General features: G+C 39.0%; 1 protein-coding gene across 1 annotated transcript; it reads left to right on the top strand.

Moving 5' to 3' along the window:
• Positions 1-229: 229 nt before the first annotated feature.
• Positions 230-10,187, top strand: LOC104517680 (scaffold attachment factor B2; the record flags this gene model as incomplete). The annotated part of the gene is made up of 14 exons (XM_010167510.1): positions 230-279; positions 1,084-1,184; positions 2,371-2,520; positions 2,619-2,719; positions 3,642-3,787; positions 4,573-4,661; positions 5,210-5,346; positions 5,962-6,255; positions 6,788-6,925; positions 7,699-7,738; positions 8,579-8,691; positions 9,474-9,586; positions 9,784-9,850; positions 10,061-10,187. Coding segments are annotated over 14 exons (1,666 nt in total), but the record flags the coding sequence as incomplete, so codon positions are not given.
• Positions 10,188-10,632: the final 445 nt, after the last annotated feature.

Raw genomic sequence — 10,632 nt, 5'->3', positions numbered from 1 at the left:
ACCTTCAAAGGTTGTTTTCTTAAATTACTCTCATTTCTGTCATCTGCAAAACTGAATTGTCCGTTTAAGGATACAAATCCCATATTTCCTGTCACTCTTCTGTAAATTTGCAAAGATAGCGTTTATTTCAGAACTAATTTACTGGTAGGTATCCAACTTTAGTGCACAATTTAGAATTAACGTTCTTTTTGCATATGATCGGTTGAGTAATACGGTGTTCTGTCTTTAGCCCTGTTGAGGAGGACAAAGATACAAAGATAATCTCAAAGGATGAGAAAGGTATGGTTTTTTGTTTTTTTGGTTTTTTTTTTTGCTTTTGTTTTTTAATGTACAAATGACTTGGAAAAAAATGTCACAGGGTCAAATCTAACCATTACTTGTGAGTCAGTTGTGGTCAGTAAACATTCAAAGGAGCAAACAGAGTAATAGTTCTTGCTTTTTACCATTCTTGCATTGCTTATTTTTTGTGTCTTGTTAATTCCCTGAGCATTCATATGTCGTCACTGTAATAGTTATACTGGACTCCCACTAGCTTTGTGAATGGTGAAGGGTACTGGTAAGACCAGGATTTGTCTTAAAAAGTTCAACAGATGTCTAAATCTATAGGTTTGTACTCTATGTAGCAGTTCTGATGAGGACTGTTAATTTGTCCAACCCTCAATGCAGTTGTAACATAGGCCTTCAAAGCACGTGTTGTAAATTTCAATCCTTGTAACTTCTGTAACCTTATTATCAGACAGAGATTTAAAACAAACAAACAAAACCCAGGACAACCTCCTGTGAATTAACATTTCATACTTTGTCATTCTCATTAAAGTGATTGAAGTGTAGGAAGATGATACATAGATGAAAACTCATTAAGACTATGCAAATGCACATCAGATATGGAGTTCAAGGTTCATTTTTGCAGGCTGCAATTTGTCTGTTGATTTTAAGATTGATTGGAATAGCTAGAAGTAAAATTGCATTTGAAGATGTTTATGAAGAGGAAAAAATTTTGGAAGTTTTTGTAAGGCAGTTACTTTTTCACTGTTGCATTCTTGTGCTACGTGGTCTTTTATGTTTGGCTTTCTTGTACCTTAGGCCGTGCAAGCAGTGGTTCTGGCAGAAATTTGTGGGTTAGTGGGCTTTCATCCTCTACTAGAGCTACAGACTTGAAGAATCTTTTCAGCAAGTATGGAAAGGTGTGTAGCAGATAAGTAAATTAACAAACCATTTTATCAATTTAAAAGAATGACCTTAAATTTAGCTCTCATTTTTCTTAATGAATAACTGGGTATGCTGTGCACTGAACATTTTTGCCTTCTTTTGAAACGCTGTATCTGAAAGTAGCATGCTTCATACAGAAGGTTGTCTGAAATGGTGGGAGGAGGCAGGCAGAAATCCAGGCTTCAGAGAATCTCTGTGCAGATAACCTGTAAAAACGAGGCAGTTCTCCACAGGAGGGACTGGTGGGTCATTATCTAGTGCACTGTAGTCCAATTATGCCTTGTGGGTGTCCAGAGATAGTTAATGCTGTTTTAAAGTGTTGCATGTCAAGAGGTGTTCCTTTGAGAAATCTAGCCTTTGGAGGTGGGCTTCCATTTGTTCTTCAGTGCCAGCTAGGATATGAGAGCAGAAGTTGTGGAAGGGAACTTTTTTCATGACCATCTCCCCTTCCTCCTAATAAATTTCTGAATGTAATATTAAATATTTGTGTCACTAAGCACGTGCCTCTGTGCTGTCAGAGATTGTCACCTGGAGAGAAACTAGCAGGAGTGTCCTGTAAGAAAAGACAAACTGGTGGTAGGGGTTTTTAAAAATTATTTTTATTACTACACTCCCACTCTCCCCGACATATATATGTTGGAAGTTCCTTAAGTTGGAACTTGAAGATGAATTTTCTGAGCTGGTTATTATGGTGGTCTCTTTCAGCAGAGGTGTATCAGCAATCTGTTCCACAGTCAGATTTACCTGTTTCATAGAATTTCGTTTGTTTTATACTTTTTTTCAGAACTCGTGTGGTATAATCTTAAATTTGAACCTTGTCAGCTATGTTTGTGTTGCTGTTGACTTGGGTGTAAATGCTGTTGACATAATATTCTGTGAAGTAGTCTTTAGTGAGGCATTTCTAGAACATGGTTGGCCCAACAGTGTAGAGGTCGAGTTAAAACAATGACCTTTCCTTTGTTGCCTGTCAAATGAGCTCAGCAGTGTTCTCTCCTGAGAATGCTGATGGAATGTGCACTGAGCATATTTCCGCCCTGTTAAAAGTGAATAGGTGCTGTACTGTGTGGTACTGCTAGACAGAGCTGCTCAGATGGGGATTAAGTTAGAATTTATTTGGTGACAGACCTGCAAACACAGAGTAATTTTTTTTTCCCCCCGAAGGTGGTTGGTGCAAAAGTAGTGACAAATGCCCGCAGTCCTGGTGCTCGCTGTTACGGCTTTGTTACAATGTCAACATCAGAAGAAGCCACGAAGTGTATTAATCATCTCCACAGAACAGAGCTGCACGGAAAAATGATTTCTGTGGAAAAGGTAAGTGGTAGTTATTCCATGACAGTGTAATGAAAATAAAAGTATGCAAGTTTAATGTCTGTCTCTTATTATAAAACTAATTCTGGCTAAAATTCTAGGCAAAAAATGAACCAGCTGGGAAAAAGCCTTCAGACAAAAAGGAAGGTGAAACAAGGAAGGAAAAAGACAGGCACCATTCTGCAGAGTCCAAATCTGAGAAGTAAAGTGTTTTTTGGTATTTTTCTGTGTTTAAAGGCCACTCATTTGAAATGCAGCCACGTGACCGAAATGAGCAGTACCTGTAATATAGATCAGTACTGCATCTGGAATAGGAGTAATACTTGAAAAATTGAAATTGGTGTTCTACAGCAGTAAGTGCATCTTAATTGACCCTCTGTTCAGAAGTACGGATCTCTTCAGGGTTTAGTCTCAAAACTTGTCAGTTATATCAAGAGATAGCAAATCAGCTCATTTCTAAACCATTATTTTTACTCGAATCGTTTGTCCTCTGATCTGACTCTGACTTGCTCTGCTCTTTTAACTGACAAATATTTCCAGGACTTAGTCTTTTTGTTAGGCTGCGTGAATAGCGGGAGATACTTCAATATTTGGTTTTCAAGTGGTCTGTTGCTTTTGAAAGAGGTGTTTTGCTTTACAACTTTTTGTCCTCTCAAAAAACTTAAAAAGATTTGACGAAGGACATGCTTTGGCAGGCTGGCTGCTTGCATTGGGGATTTAAAGTATTTGTTTACAAAAATCTCTTCTGGTGGAGCTTGACTTCTACATGGGTGGAAGTTCTTCCCCCTGTGCTAAGCATTGAATTTACTTTTAGGCAGAACAGGAGACTTTCCTTCTAGCACTTCAAATGTTCAGAAGGATTATCTGTTGTTTCTCACTTTTGCTCAGCTTTAGGTTAGTGTTGGCTGCTATTCTTAATTGTGCGTACAAGTATGCGTTGGCTTCAGCATGGCAGCGTGGAAGGTATTGGGAGTGGGGTTTTTGAGAGTATTTTTTGGAGGGTTTTTGAATTGAGGTTTTTTTAGTTGATTTTTGGGGTTTTTTTTTACATGTAGTTGGCTTGATCAGGGTCGTTGTATAGCACTTTTTGTTAGTTTCTCTATTAAAGCAAAGTTTATCTATAGGTCTGTTGGTAATAAGAAGGAGGAGAAGACGGACAAAAAAGATGATGCTAAGAAATCGGAAAGAGATGGAAAAGATGAAAAAGAAGGAAAAGAGAAAGATGAACTAAAGGCTGGGTCCTCTGATAGATCTAGGGCAAGCAAATCAGGTAATTTTAGCTGCCTTTCAGAAGTGTTTTCAAGGATACTTGTTTAAAAAACAAATGAACAAAAATTTTTAAAAATTGATACAAGGAATATAAGCGACTGTGACAAAGTTTCGACTTTGCATCCAAAAAAATTTCCTTTGTGAGCTAAGTAGGAAATGGAACGACAAGTGTAAACATGCAAAATTGTGACTGATTAGAAGACTTCAGCTTCTGCAGACCTCAGTGTTGTTATTAGATGTGGTTCATAATTCAGTAAAAAGAGTATGAAGCATGCTCAGTAGTACTGAGGTTTTCGTGGTCAGCAAAAAGCAACACCTGAAAATAACTTGGAAACTGTTTTTTCTGACTTAGAATGATTGTAACTTAGCAAAAAAGTGTTCGTGATTATTGAGCTTTAAATACTCAAAATGATAAACTGAATTTTAGGGAGCTCTCACTGGGTTTAGACTTGACACAGTGTGCAGTTCTGTGTGCTGTTCTTTTTTTTATTTTCCTCCCCCAACTGTGGCAAAGGGATGTATTTTGCAGATGGAAGAATGAAATTAAATTTGCTTTCTTTTAACTGTCATCCCTGCCAGAAAACACTACTGTAATCTTGTGATAGCTTTACTGTCCCCACCCACAGCTTGGCTGAATCTTGGTAAGCTATTTAAATCATAAATGTATCCTTGCATAAGTTAATTAAAATAACTTTTTACTGCTTACTATCTTGATAGCTTTAAATCTCGGAAGAATTTTTGTATGGCTTGCATATTATTTATTCTCAGATGTACTTTGTTTTCTAGCGAGTCGAGGAACTGAAAGGACAGTGGTAATGGATAAATCTAAAGGAGAACCAGTTATTAGTGTGAAAACGTCTACATCAAAAGAGAGGGTAAGTACAACTTCCAGCTAAGCCTTTGTGTAAAAACAGATGTCATGGCTTTATAAGCATGTAGTTGAAGGGTTTTTTTGCCTTGCATATTTAGAACAGTTATCCTTTTATCACTTTTTAGAAAGCATTAAGATGTTAATGATGCTGCAAAGGTAAATGCTTATGCTTCACCTTCTTTATAGTTCTTGTTGCTGCTCTCCTAGTTGAAGAAGTAGAGTTGCAATATGAAAATGGTGTGTTAGGATGATGTGTATCCCGAGCATGGAGTGTGGTGACTGGTGACCTTTAAAGCGGTGTATCATTTGCTACTGGTGCAAGTCAGGTCATGTGCCCCTACTATTTATATATATTTAAACTCTTTAGAAGTTCTAGACAAATTTGTGATACTTTTCCCTGGCCTACATTTTCATGGAATTCCAACATTATTTACTCCTGGGAAGGTCTGAAAGCCTGTTTTGTTTAGGTCAGCATAAGGCAGGCCTTTTGCCTAGGAACTTTAGCTAAAAATGCTGTGTGTTCAGCTAATGTATTGTTTCCATTTAACTCAGAGTACAAAAAGCCAGGATCGGAAATCGGAGAGCAAAGAAAAGCAAGATATTTTATCATTTGATAAAATCAAAGAACAGCGAGAACGTGAACGTCAGAGACAGAGGGAGCGAGAAATCAGGGAAACAGAAAGACGCCGGTGAGTTTCCTCAGTTTGGCTCTAAACTCTGAATGGCGCTTGTTTTCACTTGTCTCATCTGTGTTTTGAACAGGCTGCAAACTAGTGTCACGCGAGTCCTCCAACATTAGTATCTCAGATTGATTTGATACTAATTTGTTGATGAAACAGACATAATACCAAATTATCAAGGTTTTTACTACTGAAATCAATCTTCTCTAAACCTGTGCTTTTCGGGAGGCTCCTGTTGAATAATAACTTTTGTAGGTGCTTCCAGGTCTCGCGTTCCACTTGATCAGATTTGAATTTCCATGCTTGATTTTTCCCTGGAAGTTTGTAAATGCTTTCTGTTTGTCAGACTTCTGTCTTAGGGACATGCTGTGCTCTATAAAAGCTTTTTCAGAGATTACTTAAGAGTAGATGAGGTGTTACTTATGGGGAATGCTTACCCTTGCTTCTTTCATCTGTATGGACTTTTTTTTTCAGTTGAGATCATTCACATTTAAGCAGGTAATGGGGAAGAATGTAGAAACTTAAAAAAACCAACCAAACAAGAAACCATACCCAAAACAGAGAAGCAATAAAGCTTAGACTTAAGATTCTCAATTGAAAATAGAGTATCTCTTTTTCAATTAGAGAGCGAGAGAGGCGAGAACGGGAACAACGTCTTCAGGCTATTCATGAGCGGGATGAAAGACAGAGGCTCCAGAGAGAGAGAGAACGACTTGAATTTCAAAGGCAGCGTCTTGACAGGGAGCGCTTGGAGAGGGAGAGATTGGAGAGAGAAAGAATGCACATAGAACAGGAACGGAGACGAGAACAGGAACGAATCCAGCGAGAGAGGGAAGAGCTGCGACGTCAGCAGGAACAGCTGCGCTACGAACAAGAACGGCGATCTGCCATGAGAAGGCCTTATGATCCCGATGGCAGGTAACAATAACTGTGATGAGTTTCCAAACTCTGGCCACATCCAGTTACAGATAGAACGCTGTGTAAAATGTGAGTACTCTTTCTAAAGTAGTCATGGGAGCTAACAACTCGAAGACTATTTACGTGTTGCTTTTAACACTTTAATATTGTTCTTGAGAAAGAGCAAGTGTCATACTTGTATACCTGTAAGCACAGTTTTACTACAGCAGGTTTAAAGTTCTTATTTCTCAAAAGTGGAAGGAGTCACCAAGAGTAGAAACTCTGCATATTGACTCCAGAGCAGGATTACTAGTGGGAACAGATATTCATTCTCTTCTCACATCAGCACATGCTGAGATTAAGCTTTTTGTACAGTGTCAGTACACTTGGCTTCCTCTGAAACTGGAATGCAATGCCTGCTTAACTTACAAGTTTTTTTAATTATAAATAAAAAATAATTGTTTGGATAATTGGATTGAACGAGGTTTGATATTGAAAGAGCAGGAAAGGAAGATTGTTTTGAGATTACTACTGATAGTGACCTTTTTTGCAGGCGAGATGACCCATACTGGCCAGAGGCAAAGCGAATGGCAGTGGATGATAGGTACCATTCTGAATTTAGTCGTCAAGACCGCTTCCATGACTTTGACCACAGGGATCGTGGCCGATACCAAGATCATTGTTTGGACAGGTCAGCAAGGCGATGTCTTTTCTTCCTATACCTGTATGGAAATTAGCTGTGTTTTTGTGGGTTACTAATGGCTTGAAGGGAGCCAAAAGAGAAGAGTGAAACAAACAACCCTTGTGCATTTCTCATGTCTAACTTTATACTTGCTTGCAATCCTGTCTTTCCATCATTTACTGACAGATTGGAAAGAGGCTGCATAAAGATTATAAGCCAAGTCCTAATGTAGTCTGCTGTGATGCCAAAGGAGATCCTACAACTTCTCTTGAGATGTATGGAAATCTGGTTTATGAATCCCTGTTCATTAACTTAAGATTTAGCCACTTCCTTTTGCTTTAAAACTTTCCCTGCCCTACTTTCCCCTTTGCAGCCTGGCTAACACAGACTTTTACTTCCACAGAATGCAAAAATACTTTCTGCACAGTGCTATTGAGGCTTCTGTTTTGCTCTCAAAGGATCTTTGGCAAAAACCATACCGCTTTGCTTTTGCTTGTAACTCATTCTGATACTGGTAGGTTCACTCAGTATTCTCCCTTGGTGCCATCAAGTACCTGACCGTGCCTCAGTGATGCCTTGCTTACCCGTATTACAGTAACAGTTGTTACTTTGATCTCTTTATACTGTGAAGTAAGAACTTATTTGAATATCTTACCACTAAACAAACACTGGCATTCAGATTTGCAGCCTAATGAAGATAAATTTTCATGCACTATTTCATGCAGACATTGAAATTACAATGACTGTATTGATTCAATTGTAACTTCTCTTTTTTGTTCCAGACGAGACAGTTCGAGAGGAATACCGGGTAGAGATGGGCAGGTGGGTTATACCCAAATAACTGCTTCAGTTAAAAAGCCAAACAAACCAACCCCAAAGCAGAAAGAACACAGGGCACATGCTGACTAGTTCTTAAGTGCAGCCACCACTGGGTTTAAACTGAGCAGATGTTCAGGCAGCAACTTATTTTGTGCGCTGACAGGCAGAATGTAAGTTATTAAGTTATCTGCTTACTAGGGTTGGTAACCACGGAGAGGGGAGACCTCTGAGCGATGGGAGCTATGGTGCAACATCTTCTCGGGCTAGTATGTGGTGATAAAAGTTTTCTAGTTAACCATCTTAGGTGTCTGTGTTGCATTGAGAGGTAGTTACTGTCATGTTTTAACCTTAGCTGGCAAGGGATCCCTCCTCTGATGTTTATTTAAATGGTTTGTAGAATAAAATAACTGGTGTAATAATGGAACAAGGCAGATGACTGCAAAAGGACAGGTGTGAAAACCAGTACTACAATGGTACACAAAACCTTTCATTTCTCAAGAGAGTTAGGCAGATACTCTGTGTAAAAAATGAAAAATCTGGAGCCAGAATGTAAGCCTTAAAAAACAAAACAAAACAAAACAAACCCAAACAAAACCCTACCAAACAAAAGGCTGCCTCCCACCAACACGTGGAGCAGAATCTGTGCTGTGAAACAACATAAATGCCCAGAGTGAACCTTGCACAGCAGCAACAATGGAACCAGTAAAAAACAAGACAGCTACTGTTTTATTTTCTGACAGCTTATAGAAAGGCAGTGGCAACCTCTAAGGAGATGAATTTTTGCAATCCTAGAAGAAAACCTATCTTGATTCTTAGCTCAGCTCTGTACTGTTTGCCTTCCAGCATTACGCAGATGAACGCCACGGAGGGCCTGATCGTCACTCCCGGGATAATTGGGGTGGCTACGGGTCTGACAGAAGAATGAGTGAAGGGAGAGGGATACCTCCACAAACCCGGTTAGTGCACATGAAATAAGGGAAGTGATTTGTTGGTTCTTAAAATTTTAATGCTTGGTGAACCTTTGAAGGGTGACAGTGGAAGCAGTTTGACAAGTGTAAATCCTCTCTCCAGATAGTTTCTTCAAGCATCTGGAGAAGCAAGGAATTAGCACATGTAGCTCTCCCATACATCAAGAGAATGGAGTGTTGTAGTGAGTAAAGAAGTGCTGCTCAGTTAGCTCAGCTCATAACTGTGGTTCTCTCGTAAACTTTCTCTTCTACAGCTGAGGTTCAGTCCTGTACCGGATGCTCCTGTAATGCCTACAAAAGTCTTATTTGTGGCTAGCAGTCAACTTTCAAAGAAATTGAGTCAGAACCTTTGCAGTGATACGGGTGGGAAGCCAAGACTCATCTGGAATCCTAGCAGTGTCTCTTTGAACCAGCTAGGCGAGCTCGGTGTGTTCCAGATGCACAATGTTCAGTTCTACATAAATGCACCAGACAGAGGAATGGCAGTCACTGAGCTGTTCTGTGTTTAGGTATTTTAGTACATTGCAATACTAATTATGTCTCTTGTAGACCAAATCAGAAAAAGACAAGCTTTGTTGTGTGAAGGATGCTGTTCAGCAAGTTTCTCATCATTTCTCTTTGATCAGTTTTTATTGCAATGATTGGGTGGCTATAGATACAGTTTGATTAACAATTTAAGAGTTTTGTATGGGGTACGGTGTTTGGCTTTACCCTGTGCTGCTAAATGGATAAGGGGACACACCTAGAAGATGTTCTTTTATTTTTTTAAGAGATGGACGTGACTGGGGAGATCATGGTCGAAAGTTAGAGGGGCATCAAGATCGTTCATGGCAGGGAAATGTGGATGGAGGAATGATGGGACGGGATCATGAGAGATGGCAAGGTACACTTGCTGCTTACCAGTGTGATCGTGGTTTTTTTCTATGAATTACTGCTGCTGAACTTCTAGTGGTAGTTAAAATTCCTATGAAGCTTTAACAGCATTACTGAGAAAGCAAATAAAATTCTGGGAACAAGGTGACTTTTTTTATTAGGAAAACACGAATGTCTTTTTTTTTTTTCTTTTTTTTTTTTAATTAGGTGGTGAAAGAAGCGTGCCTGGTCAGTCAGGACCAGGCCATGTGATCAATCGAGGAGGGATGTCGGGGTAAGAAGTTTTGTCAAGAGTGCTTATAATGTTTTTATAATAGTTGACTAATCTGTATAAAATAATAAATTCCTGTGTCAATTGTGAAAAATACTTTTAAGCTTCTAGGGATTGGCAAGTAGAAAAAAACTAAGCAAACATATTTACTCAGAGTCAACACCAGTGATAACTTTTCTGGGCAATTTTCAATTTGTCTGGTCTTGTTTTTAGGCGTGGAGGCTTCATGCAAGTTGGAAATCAGAGCCAGATAATGCAGAATAGCGGAATACAGGGAGTGTTTGCGGGCCAGGAGCGAACAAACAGACCAGCTGAACCCCGTTTTACCCGCCGCTACTGAAAGCACTATATATATATATATATTTTATTTTATTTTTTTTTTTAATGCCAGATGACGTGGTGAATTTTATTAAGCAGGGTCACCTTGAATTTGTGATTATAAAAAGCAAGACTGCTGCCACATTGTAGCCAAATATTACATCAACTTGCACTTTCGGTTTCTTTTTTTTTTTTTTTGGTAATAAATGTGTTTTTGGTCAAAAATTGCTTAAACTGTTAGTGAAACATTCCATTTTTCAGAAATAATAAAATCGGGTTTTGGCTACTAATTTCTTGTTTCTAGACTCTTTGGCAATACGCCTCTCACGAGGGTCTTAAAAAGCAGTAAAGAGACAATCAGCTTTGTCCAGGGGATGCAGTGAGTGTGTGATGTGTGGGGGTGTGTCCCTACCTGCATTTGAGAGAGAGGAGGTATCAGAATCAGAGAATGGTTTGGGTTGGAAGGG

This window comes from Antrostomus carolinensis, unplaced genomic scaffold (assembly GCF_000700745.2).
Source record: "Antrostomus carolinensis isolate BGI_N321 unplaced genomic scaffold, ASM70074v2 scaffold5635, whole genome shotgun sequence".
NCBI classification, from domain to species: domain Eukaryota; kingdom Metazoa; phylum Chordata; class Aves; order Caprimulgiformes; family Caprimulgidae; genus Antrostomus; species Antrostomus carolinensis.
This window is presented reverse-complemented; position numbering and strand designations above follow the sequence as displayed.